General features: G+C 43.4%; 1 protein-coding gene across 6 annotated transcripts in view; it reads right to left on the bottom strand.

Moving 5' to 3' along the window:
- SHROOM4 (shroom family member 4) overlaps window positions 1-23,089 on the bottom strand; it is a 207,674-nt gene that overhangs the window by 44,717 nt on the left and 139,868 nt on the right. For 5 of the 6 annotated variants that reach the window (XM_081222328.1, XM_081222333.1, XM_081222330.1 and 2 more), the window contains one exon: window positions 869-1,003. In XM_081222328.1, coding sequence (XP_081078454.1) covers window positions 869-1,003 — 135 coding nt within the window. Of the gene's footprint in view, window positions 1-868; window positions 1,004-5,666; window positions 6,150-23,089 lie in introns of those variants that run through there. The other variant, XM_081222331.1, reaches the window with a different exon arrangement.

The raw sequence follows: 23,089 nt of genomic DNA, 5'->3' as shown, positions 1-23,089 counted from the left end.
TGGGCTAGGAATCCATCAATTACTCCTTGGCAAGGAGATCTGCTACCCAACCCACCACCCTTCCTGTTGAAAACAGCCATGCCCCCACTCAAACAGGAGCCAAGCTCAGAATGTATTTCTGTGTATTCTCCCAGAACACAGCTGCCCCTGCCTCTTCCCTGAGCCCCTGGTTTCCGATGCCAAATAAAGACACCGAGTCGGGGCAAACTCAACCCTTAGCTTCCCTGAGCCTCCTCAACAGAAATCCCTTCTCAGAGGGAAGATCTTGTTGTGGAAGGGAAAAGGCAGCTGAGGCCAGCAGCTTTGCTGGCTCTGGGCTTGCTGAGAAAGTTCTCTGAGTCTGCTGGGCAGCTGTTTCAACCACAGACCATCCCAAGCACCCTAAATTGAGAGATCCTCATTGCAGGTGGACCCTGTTATTCAGGGAGGTTCCCATTCTGAAAGCTTTGGTTCTGTGACAGAGCTGGGATGAGAGGAACAATGGATGAAGTCACCATGAGTCACTGTAGCTAGAGAAGAGGACCAGAACACAGCCCCAGGGCCACCGATACCAGAGACCGAGACAATGCAGAGGAGCCAGGGAAAGAGACTGCAAAGGAAATAAGGTGAAAAGGAGAGAGTGGTGTTTTGCAAGTCAAGCGAGGTCAGTATTTCAAGGAAACATTTTTTAAAAGGAAAGGGACTGTCCCAAAGTCACAGACAGTTCTCAGTAGACGAGGACCAGAAACCAGGCACTCTGGAACCCCACCCCATTTTCTGGGATAGCACTCTGGGCTCTACAGCCGCCAATGGGGATGAGAGCAGAGGAGAGGGAGTGGCTGGGTGATCTAGCCTCTACCCCATCTTGAGGGGAAGGTTCTAGACTTACCTCGTGTTGCAGCCGGAATGCCAGGACAAGCTGAAGGCTTCAGAAGGGAAATGCATGTTGGTGGCCGCTTCAGGGCATCCCTCCAGCAGCTTGGCCACATGCCATGAATGTGGCCTACTGACGGGGGTGTTCCTCCTACAGTAAGAAAGGGACAGGAAGTCAACTTAGGGAACCAGAGCTGAAATCACTTCCCAGGCAGCTTCCGCCCCCACCCCCTCTTTCCCTTAAATGAAGTAGAACATCTTGCAAGGAGCTGATGTAGGAATCTTAGTGGCCACCCCCTCAGCTCTCAGTACTCAAATCTCCTTCACCCCGAGGACAATCCCTGGAGATACAGAATGTTAGCGTCACAGGGCTCTTTTGCTCATGGGTGTATCCCAAGCGTGTACAGCAGTGCCGGATGCATAGTAGATGCTCAATAAATATTTGTGGAATAAGTGAGTGCTTCTGCCCAATGAACAGTGTGCCCACCCTAAGTTTTCTCTGAGAAAAAAATCATTCTGGCCATCTTCCCATTTTTCTCTAAGAAAGGGATAGGTAAATGACTGAGAAGTTTGAGCAAGTCAACACCAATTGGCTGCCAATTTTTGGCTTATTCATTTGATAAGCATTTGCTGTATGTGTCTTGTGTACCATCTGTACATAGCTCTGGGGATACAGAGATCAATCAAATATGGCTTTGCCCTTGAGAACTTACAGATTAGTGAGAGAGAAAGACCTAATTCAAATAAAGCATGGCACAGGCATTCAGAGAGTGAAGGATAAGATGGGCACAGAGGTGAGATCCCCAAGTTTGTAGGCAAAAGGGTGGCAAGGAGCCCCAACTCCTGCCAGGGAGAATAGAACGAGATGGTGGATGGTGTACTAGGCTGACAGGGGAGACCGGCTGTTCAGCAGGACAGGGGTGAATAAAGGGAAATGGGTCTGAGGCCAAGGCTCTAGATACAACCACAGCATCTGTCTGGTGCTGGAGGCTGCAGCCACAACTCTTGCACTGACTGGCTTCTACAGGACCCATCCCTGTGCTCAGGTATATTTCACATGAATAGATGCCACCCTTGCAAGTGGGGAAGAATGGGATGGGGAAGAGCATGTATGGGGCATGCGTAGTGCCAGAAGATAAAGAGATGATTGATGCGAGAGAGAATGAGGGGAGGGGGGAGAAAAGGAGAGAGGGGAAAGGGAGGAGGGAAGGGGGAAGGAGAGAGAGAGAGAGAGGGAGGGAAAAGGAGGGGAGGGGAGAGGAGAAGAGGGGAGGGGAGAGAAGGGGAGGGGAGAGGAAACAAGGAGAGAAAGATAGATGTCAGAAGGGCCAGACAGATGACAGAGATAAGAGGGAGAGATGGTACAGAGAAAAATTAAAAAAAGGAAGAAAAGTCTGAGAAAGACTATAAGGAACTACACAGACAGAAATGGATGATAGAGAACAAAATAATGACAGAGTAAGAGAAACATGATAAATAAAGGAGATGATGGAGAGATAAATAGATGATAGCTTATTTACTAATGTATTCATTCATTTACTGTGGCAGATTCCATACTAGACACACTGAGGGAGCAGATAAGGGCCCGTGTTTTCAACACTCTTGTTATAGAGGGGGTAAATCAGCTCTCTACCTCCCAGGAGCAGTAGTAGACAGACTCAAGCTGATTCCATCCTAGCTGGGAATGCCCCTCACCCCAGCGGAAACACAGAATATCCCAGCTGTGCAGAGCTCTAGAGGGCTAAGGCCTAAAAAGGTAGTCCTGAGGAGAATGACCTTGCTGGGGAAAACATGTGTTGAGCGGTAACAGGCCAGACACAGAGAAGGAGGTGTAAGAGGAAGGGCACGGGAAGCTGCCTACCAAAGGTCAGGAACCAGAGCCACAGGTCAGTAGCAGTGGCTAAAACTTATGGGAAGGAAAGGAGGTGAGGCCCCCACATTTAACCACACTGTTCTATTATGGATTCAGAGTGCCCAGCAGGGAGGCTCAAGGCACTAGAAGACCTTGTGGGGAGGCACCTGCTCCAGAGTTTCACACACAAAACCATGATGCTAGAAATCTCTCCAGCGGCTGTTACCCAGAAGTCATCCATTAACAACGATTTATAAAGCATCTCACAGAAGTACTATGTACTAGTATGTGCTAGGTACCATGTGTATCTACCATGTACCACATTTCTAGGCACTGTGGATACAGTGGAGAGCACGGCACCTCTCTTAGTTTGGGCCCTTCTTCCACATCCAGCATTCCTGAAGTTGAGTGCACCAACCATCCAGTCTCTTACTGAATTCTACTGAGCCTTCTTTTACAGTATCTCTTTGGCTTTTCCTCTTTCTATCTCTCCCCCAGCCCCCCACCACTATTTTCATTGAGGCTATTCCACATAATCATTTTTCTTCCCCACAGAGCCCGCCACCCACAGCTCCTGTTCTAGCCTTTAACACTTTGTGTCCAAAATGCTGTGTTATTCTGCCAGCCAGTCTCACCTTGTTCCACCTCCAGTCACTGCTTTTAGATCATATCATGTCAGACACCAATTGGATTGTGGCACTTTCCTATTCAAGAATCTTCACTGGCTCCCTATTTCTTAACCTGTCCTGCAGCAAATGTAAACTGGATCAGACTTTCAAAGCCCTTTATAAGCTATCTTTACCCACCCAGCCCAACCTCTCATGTCTCGGTTCCAATCACACCCTGCAACCAGCTTTGTGCCTCTGCTTTCGGTTTTCTAGTAGAATCTAGCACAGGCTCTGGAATTGGCTCTTGGAATCCACCACTTAAAAGCTCTGTTTCTTGGGGCTTCCCTGGTGGCGCGGTGGTTGGGAGTCCGCCTGCCGATGCGGGGGACACGGGTTCGTGCCCCGGTCTGGGGGGATCCCACGTGCCACGGAGCGGCTGGGCCCGTGAGCCATGGCCGCGGAGCCTGTGCTCCGCAACGGGAGACGCCACAGCAGTGAGAGGCCCGCGTACCGCAAAAGAAAAAAAAAAGCTCTGTTGCTTTAGACAGGTACTTTCACTTCTCAGAGCTCTAGCTTCCATGATAGTAAAATGGGGATAACGGTAGCGAATTAATGGAGTTGTAAAAAAATCAAATGAGACCATGAATGTCAACTGCCTAGAATAGGGTTTCAGTTGTTACTGTGAATGTTCCCTCTGCCTGGAATGCCCCCTCTCGTTTTGTTACTCTAAATCCAACCTGTTATTCAAGGTACTGCTCGAGTAATGTCTATTCCAGGGAGCTTGTCCTTAGTAATCTAGTCCCCACAATTTAGCCCATCATAATATAATGTTTGATATTGCTCATCATCATTTCATGTACGTTAGTCTCATCCTACCAACTATACCAAGCCAGCAGGCAACGAGACAAAAACAAGTGAGACAGATCTACTAGGTTCATAGCCTAACTACCATTTTGGATGTGTGATTCTGTGTAAGTCGCTTAACCTATCTGAGCTTTAGTTAGTTTTCTTATTCAAAAAAACCCAAACCAAAACAAAACAATAATCCTTACCTGGCTAGGTTACTGTGGGGATGAGAGAGAATATTCTCAAAGCATCTGGGACACATCCTGATGCATAACAAGTGGTCAATATGTAGTAGGCGCTATAGTAAGGGTTGTCAGCTCAGACTTTTCCTTCTCGATCGTTTAGGAGTACTTCCACCCAGATTTGTCCATCCACTGTCAAGGTTCCACTAGCATCACTCCCTTGCCACACTTTGAAAGATAGCTTACAAAGGCTCCTACTCTCTCTAGGCTTTCTCCAGGAGTGGGAAACAACCCTAAAGGAGACAGAAGCAAGGCAGTGGGGGCTTTGGGACCACTGGGAGAAAAGCACAAGCTGCAGGGAGGAAAATCCCAGTGGAGGAACTGTAGCCAGAGCTGGAGCCTTCCAGCCCTAGATTAGGAAAGGAGAGGAAACTATCTATAGGGTCTAATACTTGGCCTATTATTATTCCTGAAGAGCCCTAGACTTGGAGTCAGGCCACACTCACATTCCAATCCTAGCAGTGTGACCTGGGGCAAGTCACTTCTCTCAGTTGTAGATTCTTTATCTGTAAAATGGAGACGATCACCATCCCTTACTCATGAGTTAAAGTCTGGATTAAATGCAGTCCCATGTGTGAAATCACTCAGCATAGTGTCTGACGTACTATTAACTTAAAAAACCATAACACTATTAACTTAAAAAAAATAACACAGGGACCACTTACTGGGTACTTAAGATGTACCTGGCACTGCGCACTTTGCATGCATTAGCTGATTCATTCCTCACTCCAGCCTTTTCAGTAAGCGCTATTATTATGGCCCCTTTACAGATGAAGAAACAGAGACACAGAGAGCTGAACTGCTTTGCCAAGAACACACAGCTAGTAACCAGCAGTTGAGAATGAGGCTCAGGTCCTCCAACCCTTTTTAGGATACCACACGACCTCGCCTCCCCAAAGAGGGATCTATCTCAAAAAGCTTATACACCTAAGGCTTCTCCTAGCCATTCCTTCAAGAAGCAGTCAGAAAAGGGAAGTCTCAGTAGTCCTAAAGTTTAAACCATCCCCTCCTTAGGCAGTGGGGAAAGAGGATGGGGAGAAATAAGCACAGAGGTAAGAAAATGCCAACCACCAACCATGTAGCTCCAGGCCTAGCTGTGGAGGCAACAACCCCTTTCTCCTAAGGCACTATCATTAAACATACACCCTATCATTCATTACCCCCAAATTCCTTTCTTAGGAAGCAAAACAGGATATTGAAGAAAGAAAGCCAAAGGGGGAAGAGGGAGCAGCAGCCATGATTGCCATGGCTACCAGTAGTACCTACCATGGAAGTTGCCCAGGATGGGGAGATGGCTTAGGAGAGAGCTGGTTATCCAGCCAGCTCAGATGCTCCTCAACAACCCCTCCAGCCAGCCCCCTGGGCTTCTTTCTGCAGGCTGGATCCTCCTTTAGCAGAAACCCATCTGCCTTCCTTTAAGTCCTCTTGACAAGAGGGGCCATCAGCCCAAGCCCCTGAGTGTGATTCAAGGGGCTCAAGCACAGCCAGGTCCCAGTTCCAAGAACAGAAAGGAGTAGCACTGAAGGCAAGGTATGGCCATCAGCCTGGTTGGGCCTAGAGGAGGCCACAGCCTTAGGGAATGAAAGCCAGTGTCAAGAGCTGGATAGGAGTGAAGACGCTGCTCCAGAAACCAGCCAGCACCCTGGTGGCAAAGGGAAGGATGAAAGGCAGCTCCAGCAGCATAAACAGCCCCCCTGTTCCCTACTCCAGCCTCCTCTGAGCCCTGGCCCGCCCCCTTCCACAGCTCAGAGGCCAATAAGGAAGCTGGGCCCCCAGCCACTGCTAGAACTCAGGAAAGGAGCAAGGAAATGATGTTTGGGAAAGATAAAGCGGGTGTCTAAAAAGAATTTTTAAAAATACACGTAAGTGAGAGAGAAAAATACCCCAGACACATACACTTAAAAGAATTCCTGTGCTTCCTGGACTGGGTTGACCCCACCCAGCCATCTCCGCAGGTCCTCTGGGCCCCAGAAAAGGAAAGCCCAGATCAGCCAGGCCCAGCAGCCTCCAGGTCCAGAAAAGCAAGTAGCACTACAGCTGATTTTACATAGATGGGGGCAAGTAACCTAGAGATCTCCCAAGATGAATGTCCTGCTGAGATAGAAAGATTCACAAACCATTCTGGGCTGTATTTTCAGGGTCTGCACGTCCCACAGGCACCTGAGCAGACCCAAAGGAAATTGCATTTCACACCAGAGACTCCAACTCCAGAATAGTGCTGCTTGGAGTAAGCATCCCTGCCTCTGCCATGATTTTGCTCTGACCTCTGGCAATTTACTCCCCCTCTATGGGCTTCTGTTTCCTTTCTGCAAAATAAAACATTAAAGTCTATTGTCACAAACAACCCGTCCAACTATGGCATGCTCTGACGTAATAGTCCCAGGCCCGAGCCTGGGGGTCCACATGATGTCCTCAATGACCTACGCAACAGCCAGAACCCAGAGCAGCCCCACAGGAGTTTGTTGCACACACTAAGCCCAAGCTCAGGCATCAGAATTTGATTTCTCTTGGGGATTTAGAGTTAGGGTTTTCCCTTCATAATATTCCTGGATCCCCACTCCAGTTTCCCTTGGCCTCTGGTCCCGATTCCAGCCATTTCTGGCCCCTGAGAGGGTTTATGTGAGCTTCCTCAGGACAAGAAGGATGTCAGGACCTTCGCTTTCTAGGGAAATCATGCCGGGAGGCACCTTCCCCTCTCTTCCCTCTGTACCTCCTAGGGAGGTTTGGGTGGACTTTTGTCTGTTCCACAAAAGGCAGGTGCCAAAGCCCTCCTTTGGTAGTTAGAAGTACTGTAAGGGGGAAGTTTGGGGATTTTATGTGCATGTGGATCTGGCTTGGAGTCTCAGCTTTCCCACCCACTAGTTGTTTGGCCTTGGGCATGTCACAGAGCCTCAATTTCCTCATCTGCAGTGCAGGCCTGGCATGTGATAGGCATTCAATAAATGATATCCATTATTAATATGATCCTCTACCCAAATAATAATGGGAAGGGTATTGTTAGTGGCTAGAAAAAGAATGTCTTCAAGCCAGATGAAGAGGAGAGCAAAAGGACTAATTGAGAGAATGTTCAAAAGCCAAGCCTAGTTCTCTAGAGTAGCACTCCTTAAACTTCAGTGGCCAGACTAACCACCTGTCCATCTTGAATCAGATTCTGATTCAGTAGCTCTAGACTGAGCTCCAGATTCTGACTTTCTAACAAGCTCTAGAGTGATGGTGATGCTGCCAGTGTGATAACCACATTCTGACGATACACTAGGGAATATAATACCTTTAGTGTTCGCAGTACACTAGGGAATGGCCCCTGGTCTGAAACAGCATCAGAATAAACAGTCCCTTCTAATGTCATTATTCAGGCCTGGGTACCCAGCCTTCCCTAATCTGGTCGCCAAGTGCCTTCCTCCCTCCACTCAGTAACCCAGTCCATAAAAATGCTTCCCTGACCCCCCATTTCCTAACAAAATAAAGAATAACAAATTTCATAGCAGTCTGGCCCTGTCAGTGGCCAGGTGGGCTGAGGAAGTTTTGATTAAAGGTGCAAGCACGTTCTTGGGACTGGCTCAGGTAGGGAGGCAGGGTGTAAACATGACAGTTGGGTAGTCACCAGAGGAGGTGATATGATGGGCAGATGGGCACAGATAGCATATACTGAAGAACTCCTTGGGCAGAGGATGATTAGAGAGGAATGTGAGCAGTTTGGCCAGTTTGGGATTTAGAAAGGAGGCTGGGAGATGGGGTGGAGGTAAAAGAGGTACCCGCTCACTTAGCAGGGCTAAGTTCCAGACAGCATGAGCAACTATTACCTCCTATGTTCAGGGGAAGGAAAAGATGACTGCTTCGTTTCCAAGTACTAAGAGGATAAGAACTTGGCGTGGCTGCAAAGAGGGTGAGTACATGCAGGCAGAAGTGGAAGATCTGTCAGAAGCTGGCTCCCAGAAGAGGCCTCATAAAGGCTGTTGTGAGAGGTGAGGGGAGGGAGGTGGACCCATTCTAGAAGGAGTCAACCTCTGGCTGCTGTAGTGGGGTGTCACCCCAATACCTTCCGACAGCACTACCAGTCTCTGAGCCTGGCTCCCAGCAGACCCCTCAAGAGCTACTTGGAGGGAGGAAGGTAGAGGGCAAGCAGAAAGAGAACCGTGGCTCTGATCCAACCCAGGGCAAGAAGAAAAATATGGCCCCTGTTGCTTGGGGTTATGCTTAGCCTGAGGTCTGGCCCATAACCTACTGCAGGCTCTTTCCTTTTTTGAAAGTGTTTAGATAAGGAGAAGCACAAAAGAGTGTCCTTGATTAGCTCCGTTTACTTTCTGTGGCTCTTCCAGCCTCCCCCACCCCAAAACAGCACATTCCACCTGCCCCACATGAAGGAATCCATGCTCATTCTGGCCCGCTCAGCAGGAAGGGAAGCCCGCACACAGCTGGTGGACAGAACAATGCATGGCTTGTTTATCTGACAGAAGGAGGCAAAAGTCGCTTGATCACTGTACAGGGATATAGAGCTGTGAAGGCCTCCTCACACCCTCACACTGTTACCTGGGGGACCCTGCAACCTGGTGATCTGGAGACCTTCCTTATACAGACCCAACCAAGGGAGAACATGTATGTGTATGTAAATGTGTGAATGTATATGTCTGTGTACATGTATGGGTATGTATGTGTGTATCTGTGTGTATATCTATGTGTATGTGGCTGTATATATGCATGTATAATTTAAAAGAGAACTTTTAGGACAAGGCCTTTCTTGTCAGTTGGGGAGCTATAATTTGGGTCATCTGAGATACAGGTACTTTACATAGAAGGGACTACCTCCCCTCACCTCTCGGAATAGCCAGGTCAAGTTCTTTCATGTAAACCTGCTGGATCCCCCTCTCCAGCCTCCACCTCAGGATCCATTCATGGCTTAAAGGAAACCCAGGGTAGTGAATAAGAAAGGAAAGGGATGTTGGGGTGGGAGTAAAGACTCCCTGAAATGCTGTGCTGCGTGTCAAGGGGTGTCTTGTGGCTTTCCAAGTAAAGAGCAATACCCTCATCTGGCTAGGGCCTTTACACTTGACCTTTTGCTTTCATTTCTCCACTTTTAAACATTGGAATGTTTAAAACACAGGGACACCTCTTTTTCTAAAGAAGGTTGGCACGAAGCAACCATATGAATGATGTGGGAGAGCTCTGCCAATATTAGGGGCTAGAAAAATGCTTAGTAGTTTAGAAACACAGTACTTGGAATTCTCTTTCAGAGTGGGCTGTAAAGCATACTCTATCTACGTATAGTCTGATAACAAATACCCATCATAGACTATTTCTTGTCAATGATCCCAAAGGCAAGGAGGAGGATGGTGCATATTTCACAGCTTCTAGAAGCAAGGGGAGCAAGTCAAGAATCTGAATAACAAAGAGGGCTTTTCTCTCTTCCCTTATATACAAAAGCTAAGGGTGCAACACCAGAGGCCTGAGGGAGACTTCAGAGGAGCACATAGGGAAAATGACAATAGGTTCACAGAACCCCATCTGTTGAGTCAGCTTCTGCTGTGATGCCCAATTTCCTAAATCAACACCCAGAGTGATAAAGAAGGTGGAGGATGTTTGTCCTCCAGCTCCAATTTCTATCAGTAATATTTGTAGCATCCCTTGGGAAGAAGGTTACAGGAATAATATAAGATTTCCTTTCTTTTCCCTTTCAGCCAAATACCTCCTTCAGCTCAAATTCAGTATTGGAGTACCAATTTTCAGCAAAATGATGGACTCCACAAAAGTTTTGCCTAAAGTCAAGTCTCAAAACCTTTAGAATTGCTTCTGGCCACTCCCTGAGTCATCTCCACTACTAAAGGCATGAAGCCCAAAGACAACGTCCAATAACAGTGAGGACCTAAATAGAACCAAGAGAACCTACTCACTCTGCTTTGAGCAAACATGACAATGAGGAATGGCCAATGCTCAGCAGAGCTGGAGCACAGTGAGCAAGGTAGACAGTACAGGGCCATGAGGTGGGGGAAGTGCCAAGGCCAGATCATGGAGTTTCCAAAGGCCAAGATAGGAAGTTTGTGTTTTATTCTCAGTGTAGTGGGAAGTAAGTTACTGGAGGTTGTTAAGCAGAGGACTACCATGATCTAAGTTTTATAAACATCTCACTTGGCTGATAGATTTAGGCAGGACAAGAGTAGAAGCCAGGGAACCAGTTTAAAAAGGCTCTCATAGGTAAGAGATAATGGTGATTTGTTCTAGGGAGGAAGCAGTAGGGGTAGAGAAAAGAGGTTTGATTAGAGGTATCTTGAGGTAGAGCTTACAGTATTTGTTGATGGATTGGCTGTGGACAGTGAGGGAAAAAGAAGAATAAGCCATGACATTTGGGTTGTCTGGTATCTGTACCTTCTTAGCACAGAATTCATTCCCGAAACTGAGTCATTAGTAGTTCTTAAAAAAAAAGTTGGCAGTCTTTACCATTCTTTTATTCAAGCATTTATGGAGCTCCTATCTACATTTAATGTGCTTGGAGAGGTACTATGGAACATGCCAAAATGAAGAAGATATAATTCCTGCGCTCAAGAAATTTATAGTGTGGTAGGGGGTGAATAAAAATAGCTAAGTAACTAAACAGGGCAGAATATCGTGTCATAAAGGAAATGCTAACAAAAATGAGAGTTTATAAAAGGAGAACAACAAGGATTTACTGTACAGGGAACTATATTCAATATCTTGTATAACCTATAATGGAAAAGAATCCAAAAAAAGAACCTACACATACATACATACATATCCAAATCACTTTGCTGTACACCTGAAACTAATACCACCTTGTAAGTCAACTACATTTCAATAAAAATTTAAAGCCACTCATGTAATAAAAACATTATTAAGCAAGCTTCCTTAATTTTTTGTTGAAAACACTATAAAATTGCTGTCTAAAACCAGACAATGAGGAAAAAAAGGGGTAAGTACAGCTGATTGAATCAAGGAAGACTTCACAGAGCCTCTGATTTTGAAGACTCAGGACAATTTCAGCTGGAGGAGACTGGGGAAGAGGTCATGCCAGGTTTTGCAAAAACAAGAGTGGATAAAGCAGGAATATGCTGAAGGAAGAACACAGTTTCTGTAAGGCACACAGGAAGTAAAATTAGAATGATGCAACAACACGGTGGGCCTTAAGTGTCAGGATAAAGCATTTACTTTACCAATAGCCGAGAGAGAGAGGCTTTGGAGGTTCCAGGATAGGAAAGCAACATGGTAAAAGCATATGTTAGGAAGGTTATTCTCAGAGCCACATGTAGAATGAATTATATGGATAAATACTGAAAGCATAGTGAAGTGAGTAGGCTAGTGTAATAGACATAATAAAAGGTAGAAGTAGAGCAATGACAGTGAGGGTGGAGCAGAAGGGAAGGATGTGAGAAAGGACATAAGAGACAGAATCAAGAAGCTTGGACTTGGGCTTCCCTGGTGGCGCAGTGGTTCAGAGTCCGCCTGCCGATGCAGGGGACACGGGTTCGTGCCCCTATCCCGGAAGATCCCACATGCCGCGGAGCGGCTGGGCCCGCGAGCCATGGCCGCGGAGCCTGTGTGTCCGGAGCCTGTGCTCCGCAACGGGAGAGGCCACAGCAGTGAGAGGCCCGCGTACAGCAAAAAAAAAAAAAAAAAAAAAAAAAAGAAGCTTGGACTACTAATTAAATATGGAGTAGGAAGAGGAGTTAAGGTGACCATGAAACACCTAGGAGAATGGTGGTATCACTAATCCAGATAGGGAAGTTGAGAGCCAGAGCCGGCTTCAGGAGTCATGAGTTTGATTTTAGACATGAGCGTGTTTGATATGCTGTCAAATATGCTAACACATATATATGGAATCTAAGGGGAAAAAAAAGATCATGAAGAACCTAGGGGTAAGATGGGAATAAAGACACAGGCCTACTAGAGAATGGACTTGAGGATATGGGGAGGGGGAAGGGTAAGCTGTGACAAAGTGAGAGGGTGGCATGGACATATATACACTACCAAATGTAAAATAGATAGCTAGTGGGAAGCAGCCGCATAGCACAGGGAGATCAGCTCGGTGCTTTGTGACCACCTAGAGGGGAGGTATAGGGAGGGTGGGAGACGCAAGAGGGAAGAGATATGGGAACGTGTGTATGTGTATAGCTGATTCACTTTGTTATAAAGCAGAAACTAACACACCATTGTAAAGCAATTATACTCCAATAAAGATGTTAAAAAAATGTAGATAGTCATGCCCAGCAAGCAGCTTGACATCTGGGCTGCAGTGCCAGAAAGAGGTTAGGGCAGGGTATGGACATGTGGTCATTATCCACAGAGAGGAGGCAGCCGAGGCTGTCGCAGTGGATGTGACTGCCCACGGTAAATGCGTGCAAAGGAAAGAGGGTGGGTGACATATCTCTACAGAACAGCTACAGAGGAAGAAGAGCTAATCAAAAATACAAAACAATAAAATGCCATTTTCAATGATATTGGCAATACATTTTTTAAACTAAGTGTCAGCAAAGTTGCAGGGGAAAAGGCATTCTTATACATTGCTGAATGGGAATGGATTGGGTATACATTTGCTAGAGGGAAACTTGCCATATGTCATCAAGAGACATAAAAATGTTCCTACTGTGCTTGCTTTAGCTGACATATACTAAAATTGGAACAATACAGAGAATATCAGCATGGCTCCTGCACAAGGATGACATGCAAATTTGTGAAGCACTGCTTGTTTTTTCTGAAATTAGACAGTGGTGGTGGTCATACAACCTTGTAAATATACTAAAAACCACTGAATCTCATACTTAAAAGTAGTGAATTTTATGGTAGGCGAATTATATCTGTTTTTAAAAATGTTCCTACCTTTAATCTAATCTTTCCATTCCAAGGATTCTATCCTAAGAGAGCAATTAGAGATGCACACATTGATTTATGTACATGAAGTGTCATCGAATGCAGGGTTATTTATAATGTAAAATTAGGAATATCCTAACTGTTCAACATTTAGGAAGTTAGGTGAAGTACTGTATATCTACAGGAAGGAATAATAGTCTGCCATTACAAAAGTGAAAAAACAGTGTACAAACCTGTATGTAGTACCAGCCCAATTCAAAAAATATATATCCATACACATATATTCATGTATAAGCATACACATATTAAAAGGCTGAATGAAAATGTACCAGTATCTTACCACTAAGTATTTACCTCTGTGTGGCAGAATTAAGGGTCATGTTAATTCTTTATACCGTTAGAAAATTTCAAAGTTTTCTACACTACACATGTATTAGTTTTGAATGAGAAAAGGTTTCCAAAGAAAAAGGACACCCTTCTACACAGACATATCATTTACCCTGGCAACTGTCTAATACAACTGTCTGACACATTCCTAAGTTAGAAATCTGCAATTATACTTATGATTCCACTTAACTCTTTCAAACATCTGGATTTTGCCCTCAGGGAAATCAGCTCAGAGCCCACCAACCTAGCAAAATGGTTTCCCCAACAAATGCTTTCCTGCTTGGCAGTGGATTCCTCTGTTTATGCTACTAATTAAAAAAAATTCCATCTGACAGTTTTTTACCCCAATGTCAGCACTAGTTGCTGTTCTTTGCTGTGAGAGGTGGCCAGGGCTGGAAGAACGAGGGGCAAGTTGAGAAGAGGCCAGTCAGAGGAAAAGGGAGGTCAAGTCAAGGTCAGCATTATGGCCATGCCCAGTGGGTTAAAATTTTTTTTTACTACTCAGGGCCTTCTTGGCTTTAGTTTTTCCTAGGCGCCTGATGGACTTGGTGGGACAAAGTTGTGTGGAGAGGGGACAAAGCACAGGAAAATCTGCTGGGGGGGGTGGCAGCAAGTACTATTTGTGAAGCCGTTTAACTGCTAATATTTACAGTTCACAAAGAACTTTCATAGACACCATGCTATTTAATCCTTCCAACAACCTTATAAACTCCATGTTAGAAAAGAAGAAACTCAAGTTCAGAGGTGAAGTAAATCATACAAGGCTTGAATCCAAGTTCTTTGCTTCCAAATTCCTGTGTTTTTTTCCCTAAACAGTAGTTCTCAAAGTCTGTCAAATAGATCAGCATCAGCATCACGTGGGAAATTTGTAAGAAATGAAATTCTGGGGCCCCACTCCAGACCTTTTGAATCAGAAACTCTGAGAGTAGAGCCCAGCCATCTGAATTTTAACAAGACTGCCAAGTGATTCTGATGCATGCTCAAGTTTGAGACACATCACTCTAAAGAATGCTATCATACATTTGAAAACAGATTTTCAAATGGCTTCTTTAAAATACTGGCTGCTGCTGGTTTGACTTATGTGGGGTCTTGTCTTCCAAGGGAGCCTGGGAACCTTCCTTCAACTTCCAGCGGCTATGTACACAATAGAGGGCAGCTGCTTGAATAGAATTTGGACTCCAGGGGCAGGAACATTCTACTTCATGGTGAGGCGCATCCCAGAACCAAGAGGGCAGTTCCCACATCACAACTTCCCATGTTGAGTGGAGATATGAGCTGACAAGCAGCTGCCATATATCTGTCCCCCTTGCTGAAGTTTCTCTTCATAAAGCTTTCACATGGTTTCACAATGCTCCACATGAGCCGCTGAGAAATTCCCTGTTCTGATGTATTTACGTTTACGAAACTCTAGTTCATCAAGCTTTTCATTTCTTTGGATTTCAGTTTGGTTTTCTAATGGATTTGGAAGCAACAATTTAGAAAAAAAATAGACAGCAATTTGAACAAAATTATTTTCCTTCTGGGGAACCTGGACTCCCTACTCCCGCCTCCCCAACCTACTCCCTACCCAATTTCCTCACTGCAGGTAACTGTTCTTTCTCTCTCTCTCTCTCTCTCTCTCTCTCTCACACACACACACACACACACACAATCATACACATTCCTTCCCCATGGGATGGAAAACAAACAAATCAGCATTTTTTTGTAAAATTGGACTTGATTTATATTGGATTTTAACTTTTGTCAAGGTGATGTTTATAAAATTGAAACAAAACCCATACATGGATATGGATTTAATTTGAAAATGCTAAAGCTGAAAGACAGAATCATGGACTGAAAATTATAAAGTTTTCAAAATTCTAGGAGTGAACAGAATTTGTTTTATTTCCCCTTCTACACAGGTACTTGCATTGAATTCATTCCTTTATTTATTCATTCATTGATTCTTTCATTCATTAGTTACTGAGAGCCAAGAAAGCACTGTTCAAGGTGCTGGGGACAAACCAATGAATAAAACAGACTAGACAGACCTCAGGGGGCTCAACTCAATAAATATATAATATGACAGGTAGTGCTAAGTGCTATGAAGACAGAGAAAGCAGGGTAAGGGGTAAACTGTCAGACAGGGCTATGTGAGGGCCGATTCTATTTTAGAGTGTGGTCAGGGAAGGCCTCTATTAGGAGGTGATATCTGAGCAGCGACTTAAAGTCAGGGAAGGAGCCAGGCGAATATCTGAGGGAAGAATGTTCTAGGCAGAGGCATCAGCCAGGGCAGTGGTCCCAAGATAGGATCAGCTTGCCATGGTCCAAGAACCATGAAAGCCAGTGTGGCTGGAGCAGAATGAACAAGACAAAGAAGGTTAGGAAATGAGGTTGGGGAAGGAGCCAAGGGCCAGGTGAGTGGGTCATTGTAAGGACTTGGATTTAATTGTAAGACTGATGGGAATAAATGTGTCTATCATGTGTTTAACAGGTGCCAAAGAGTCTTAAAAAGTCTACACTATGATCCTTGCTCTCAAGAAGCTTCAATCTGTCATCCATTTAGGGAAACAAGCCAGAATTACAGGAGACTTGAAAAGGGGTGGGGATTCTTGCTGACTCATATATACTTGTTCCTAATACTAACGAGCCATCTTTAGTAGAAAAGAGCTCCAAAGGAGAAAAAGGCCTGCCTCCTATGCCAATTTGAAAAGATTCTTCCACGCCATACTTCAGGCATTTTTATATCAAAAGCACTTATAGTGTTCACTATGTATTACAAATATTAAAACATTTAATACTCATAACAACCCAATGAAGCAGGTGCTACTCATCTCCATTGTGCAGAGAGGAAAATCAGAGGTTTGGAGAGGTTGAGTAACTTGCCCAAGATCACAGAACTACAAAGTCACAGAGATCGTATTCAAACACAGGCAGCCTGGCTCCACAGCCCATGTTCTTAACCACTATTCTAACCTGCCTCACCTACAGGTAGAGATAGAAGGATGGGAAGGGGGGCATGATGAATCTACAATTGAGAATAAAAGAAAAAGTCTCCCAGATGTCCTGGGTGACCAAGAAGAGTTCTGGGGCCTATGGGAGACCTGGGGAGAAGACTGAACTAGCTGGGGAGAGAGCTAGAGAAACAGGCTGCAGGATACTGTATCCATGTTGGGAGTCCATGAGGAATGTGAATGCACAGCATTCAGACAGGAGTGCTTTGATAGTGGAGACATCTCCTGTGGGAAACTGAGAGGCCATGGGACTTTAGGGTATCCTAACCTGCCTAGTACAGAATACATAATGTCTAATAGCCGGCAGCCAGAAAAACCCACATAAAGGAGGTCATGCTTGAGGTCTGGTCTTGAAGGAAGGGTAGGAATTGACCAAGATAAAACATACTTCTATAGAAGGAGTAGTATGTAAAAATCATGGAAATGTGAGGAAAAAATAGTGTCCTGAAGGTAGGGTGTATGAGGAGGGGTGGTGGGAGGTAAGGCTAGAGAGGCAGGCTGGGCCAGAACACAGAAGACCCAGGTTGCCATGCTAATGAGTTTGGACTTTTCCCACAGGCACTGGGGAGCCAGTGAAAAACTGTAAGCATGACAATAGCAGAATCAGATTTGCATTTTGGAAAGATGTATCTGCTAACATTTTTAGGGAGAAAAGAAGCAGGTGTACCAGTTAGGAAATGAATGTTATAGTCCAAAGTGATCTATGATTCAGGGATAGAGTGGCAAGGCAGATTTGAGGCTTGTCTGAGAATGGTCTAGGAGGTAGAACCAATAAATCTTGGTTCCCAGTTGGACAAAATGTGAGGGGTAGAGGCAGGAGCCCAGAGTGTCTGCCATATTTCTCATTTCAACCAATAATTGAGCCTGTCACCAAGAAGAGTGGGGAGGGAAATTAGTCCAATTTTGGACAAGTCGATTTTTAAGTTTTTATTTTTTAAAGCAATACTTGCAAAAGGTAAACCATTCAAACAGTACAAAAGCATATACAATGAAAAATGAGTTCCCCACACTCTGGGGGAAACCACCATTAACAGGTTCTTGTTTATCCCAGAGCAGCAGTATGGCATAAACATAAGCTCTGGAACCAGACTGTCTAGATTTGAACCTGCCACTTCTGGCTGTGTGGCCTTGGGCTAGTTATTTAATATCTCTGCCTCACTTACATTATCTGTAAAATCGGAATTATAATAACAGAATACAAAAGAAAACATACTAGAATACTGTTCAGAACCTTGCTGTTAGTGTTTAACAATATATCTTGGAGTTAATTTTGTATCTGCATGTAATTTTTCACAAATTTTTAATAACCGCCTAGTGTTGCACTTGTGTGACTTTTTCATAGTTTATTTAACCTTTACCCAATTAATGAAAATTAAGGTTGTTTCTAATTTTTTGTTAATACAAATAATGCTGCAATGAATATCTTTGAACATCTCTTTACACACATATATGATTATATCTGTTAGATAAATTCCTGTAACTGGAATTCTGGTTCAGAGCATATGAATGTTTAATTGTGATAAAGTCTCCTGAAATCCAAAGAGGTTATGCTAATTTGCATTTCCACCAACAATGTATTAGAACAGTGCTTTTCAAACTTTCATGTGCAAACAAATCACCTAGGGATCTCGTTAAAATGCAGATTCTGATTTAGTAGGTCTGGGATGGGGCTGCATTTGTAACAAGCTCTTAGTTCATGCAGATCCTGCTTGTTCAAGGGTCATGCTTTGAGTAGCAAGGTATATAGCAGGGTGTAAGAGTGTGCATTTCTCCACATGCTTGCCCAAAATTGTATATTACATGCTGTGATTTTTGCCATTCTGACTGGTGAAAGTTGTATCTTAAGGTGAGAGTTGTTGCTTAAATTAACCTATATTTCTTTCATTATGAGTGTTGTTGAGCATCTTTCTGTTTATTTTTATAAGCCAATTTTCTTTTTCCTTGGACTGGCTGTTTAGGTCCTTTTTTCCTCTTTTTTTAATAATGGTTTATGGGTATTTTTCTAAGTGATTCTCAATCTCAAGAGCTCGTTATATATACAGGGAACCAGCCCTTTCCCATATCAGATGCAAATCCTTCTTCCCAGATTTTTGTCTTTGGATTCTGTTTCTGTATTTTTGTGGTGTTGTAAATTTTAACTTTCATGTAGTCAAATTTAACAATTTTCTCCTTTATGGCTTCCTTTGTGTCTTGCTTAGAGAGACCTTTAATACTTAATAATAAAATCATATATTAAAAAATCTAAATTATGGCTTTGGATCAATTCCTAGGCTCAATTATGGTCCATTGATCTGTATTCATGTGGTAGTACCAGACTATTTTAATAACTCTAGTTTTATAATATGTTTCAACAGGACTGGTTCCTTTCTCCCTTATCACTCTTCTTTTTCAGACCTTTCGTGACTAATCTTACAGATTTATATTTCCATATGTACTTTAGAATCAGCTTGGGCATGTTGAATTATGATATGTTTGGGAGACAACTTGGTGGCAAAGTGTAACATGCAGTTGAAAATGATAATCTGGTGTCTAGTAGTGTGGTCTTCTCTGGATATAGAAATCTGAGAGTCATCAGTGATACCTAAAGCCTCTCAAGAAAAGTCCATAGAATGAAAAAGAGGGTCTGAGGCTGAACTCTAGGTTAGTGTGGTTCTCAGAGTTCAGTCCTCAGACCAGCAGCACCAGCATTACCTGAGAACTTCTTGGATGCTGACTGGATCAGAAACTTGGGGCGGGGGAGCAATATGTTCCTTAACAAACCCTCCAGAGGATTCTAATGCACACTCAAGTTTGAGGACCACTCTTCTAAGGTATACTGTAGTTAACAGACAAATTAAGGAAAGAGAGCTGAAAATAAGTAGTAGTAAGAAAACCAGGAGAAAGATATATTTAATAATCAAAGAGAAGAAATTTCCAGAAAAAAAGTTCAATAGGGCCAATATTAATTAAGCAACAACTATTTTCAAAGGGCTTTATACATATTACCTCATTTACTCATATAACTCTATAATGTAGATACCATTATTCCCATCTTGCAGATGAGAAAATTTTGGTTAACTAACTTGCTAAAGGTCAGCCAGATGATATGTGATTTGACACCAGTGCTGTTATATACCAATGGCTATGTGCCTTCCGTTGTACTCCTTCCACTGTATTGCTGAAAAACTGCTATTGAAAAATTGCCCACTGGAAAAGGAGAAAAAAAGATGCTCCTTGATGTTTTTTTCTCAACCTGGAGGATACTAATTCATCTGGAACTATAGAGAAGACTGTCATGTAGTGGAAGAAGGCACACTTCAGTGAGAAAATGAGAAGAAGAAAATGGAGGATGAAAGTTAAGGAGAGCTGAGATTTTTAGGATGAAGTGACCACCAGAAGATATTTATGTGTAATTGAGATCAGCTTAGATTAGGAGTAACATTCAATAGGCCTAGGACAATCTCTGGTCCTGATCTGTACCTAAACAACACACCACTTCTACCTATGCTCTACAACTGCCAGTTGAATCTCTACATATCCCATCAATCCCCTCAAACTAAAGACAAAACAAAACAAAAACCAAACAAACACTGACATCAAGCCTAGCTCTTCCTAATTTATCTTTTTATTTTGTCTTAAATCCTTAAAGGTCTGACTGGCTCAAACCTTGTAACCATTGTTTCCTTCTCTTCTTCGGCCTTTATATTGAATCACTCACCAAGTCCTGGCTTTGAAATATCTCCCCCATTAACTCGTCCTGTCCATTCCTACTGTCACTACTTTACATAAGCAGGCATGTCACATGGCCTCCCTACATCCAGTCCAACCCACACCAATTTCCCACAAACACCAATTTCATTCTTATTCATCTATTCACAATCCTGCAATGACTCCTCACTGCCTACTAGATAAACTTTGCTTTACTGGGCCTTCTATTAGTTCAAATTTGCCTCTCACTGATGGGTAAATTTGGATGGGCTTCCTAAATATTCCTCAAACCTGCATCTACATTTCTCTCCATCCTCTCTTCATGCCTTCCCACATACCATTTAGGAATTGAGCCAACCTCCCCTTCTTTTGTTCAAGTTCCTTGTGATGTTCTTCTTCCAATTTTCATAACCACTTGCTGCTGGTATCATTCATTTTGTCAATCACCTACTTCCTTTCTCAACCATTTTACCTATATATGTCTTATCTCCATCACTAGAGTTCAGGGGTGGAACATACTCCTGCTGTGAGCCCCACTACATTGTTTAACATATTGCTATATACATGCTAAGCACTCAAGCTCAAAAACACTTATTAAATCAATGAAATTGTATCATGAGAACTTGGTATTTAAAGAGATATTTGGTGAATTAATGTTTAGAAAATGCCTACTTTATTTTTCACTTTCAAATGTCATATTAAAAACAGTACACATTCACTAGTTATTACCCAGTGTCTAGTACTATTGTAGGCACAATCTCATGAAGTACCTATTTAATCCTTACCAGATACCTGTCAGGTGGGAATTACTGCCCTGAATTACTCATAAGTACAAGACTATGAGATGGTTAAAGACTTGTCCGGTATTTCTACTGAGTACTCAGAGCCTACAATGAAAACCCCCAAGTCCACTGCTCTATCCTCCATAATACAGATTCCTTTCTTTCATTGTAATTTTTTTTTTTTTCGGTATGTGGGCCTCTCACTGTTGTGGCCTCTCCCGTTGCGGAGCACAGGCTCCGGACGCGCAGGCTCAATGGCCATGGCTCATGGGCCCAGCCGCTCCGCGGCATGTGGGATCTTCCCAGACCAGGGCACGAACCCGTGTCCCCTGCATCGGCAGGCAGACTCTCAACCACTGCGCCACCAGGGAAGCCCTCATTTTAATTTTTAACCAGGCTCCTATGGTTCTTAGTTGAACTATAAACATGGTTTTTCTATAGTCTTGATGTAAGAAAAAAATATGACTAACAAAATAGGTAAATAATAAATATATTTATATCTCAAATTTAGTGTCTAATTACAGTTACTATGAATAATGAGAGAAAGTACCTGTGTGTCCCCGAAGTAAACTTGTGCCATAATGCAAATAAAGATGAGATGCAGCAGAGTGCTATATTAACATTCATAATTATGCATCTTATGTTCCAAAAATGAATTGTTTGCCAGCAAAGGAAAATGGCAATAGTAAGAATTATGGCAAAAGCACAAAAGGTTAATCAACATATAATCGACTCTCAAATATGCACATTTTAGCTATTTTCTTTTATTGGTGCTTATGATTTATTATTTAGAAACACTGTAATCTACCAGAATATATTTCCCTATTAAGGACACCCAAAATGAAAACACACTCACATCAAGTGAATTAATTTTTATGACACATAGTAGATATATCACTTAAGGGAGATTTTGTTCTACAAATGCAATAACCTACATGTAATAAGGTGTCAACTTCTTCAGTGATATTTGGTCTACACACACACACACACACACACACATGCACTTTGGGGGCAATTTAAACTTTCTGGGAGAAAAAGACTAGATTAAAAACTCTTTTTTCAATATCTCCTAATGCATGCTTTATTAAACATAGCACAACCCAAAGAAACAGGAGGAATGCAGAATACAAATGACAACACTTTCCCACTGACTGAGACTGACCCAGCTTCAGGTGACAAAGGAAGATGCCTTCACCCAGCAGATGGCTATTGGATGTCTTTATTAAGGTGCCAAAACCTATCAGTTCAGCTGCAAACAGACCCATTCCTAGAACCTTAACTCTCACCCTATCTAAGAGCCAATTAACTCAGATTATTCTTCTGTCAAGATTAGCAAGTATCCCAGGTCAAGGCAAAGCTTAAGCCTGGATGTCTGAGAAAGATTCATTTGTCCTCTCAGACTACTTCTTACACTTTCTTTTGCTCTGGGCTCTACTGGAGTGCAAGGTTACTGATGAGGATAATACTAACAGGGTGAGGCAAGGGAGAAAGCATGCACAGCCTAAGGATTTTTAAAGTCACACAAGGATTTCTTGAAGATCTCAACCAATATATTCAATTTAAAGCCTCGGACAGAAGCAAAATAGTAGGGAAGCAGGTAGGTAGGAACAAATGAGGTATTACAGACAGCAAACTATATACTATGGAGTCAGATGGAGCTGGCTATGAGACAGTGGACATGTCAGTTATTTCATTTCTTTGTACCTCCATCTCCTCATCTGTAATATAGGGATATATTCATCCCTATACCTCATAAGAGAGCTGTGATGATTAAATGACATGATGCACTTGAGAGCTCCAAGCACTGCATCTGACCCACAGTAAGTGCTGGGATAGGGGGACAGAACTAACATTTACAGAATGTCTATTAAATCTGAAAGTAATCATGGTTCTGGCTGTACCGCTTCAGACTTAGGTGGGAAGGCACCTTGGAGAAACCCTTCGTCCTGAATCCAAAGCCCTGTGGAGAACTCAGTTCATCCTTACTGGTCTTAACATATTCAAACGAACTACTTGGTAGAGAACT

Source organism: Mesoplodon bidens, assembly GCF_964165515.1.
Source record: "Mesoplodon bidens genome assembly, chromosome: X".
Taxonomy (NCBI): Eukaryota; Metazoa; Chordata; class Mammalia; order Artiodactyla; family Ziphiidae; genus Mesoplodon; species Mesoplodon bidens.
This window is presented reverse-complemented; position numbering and strand designations above follow the sequence as displayed.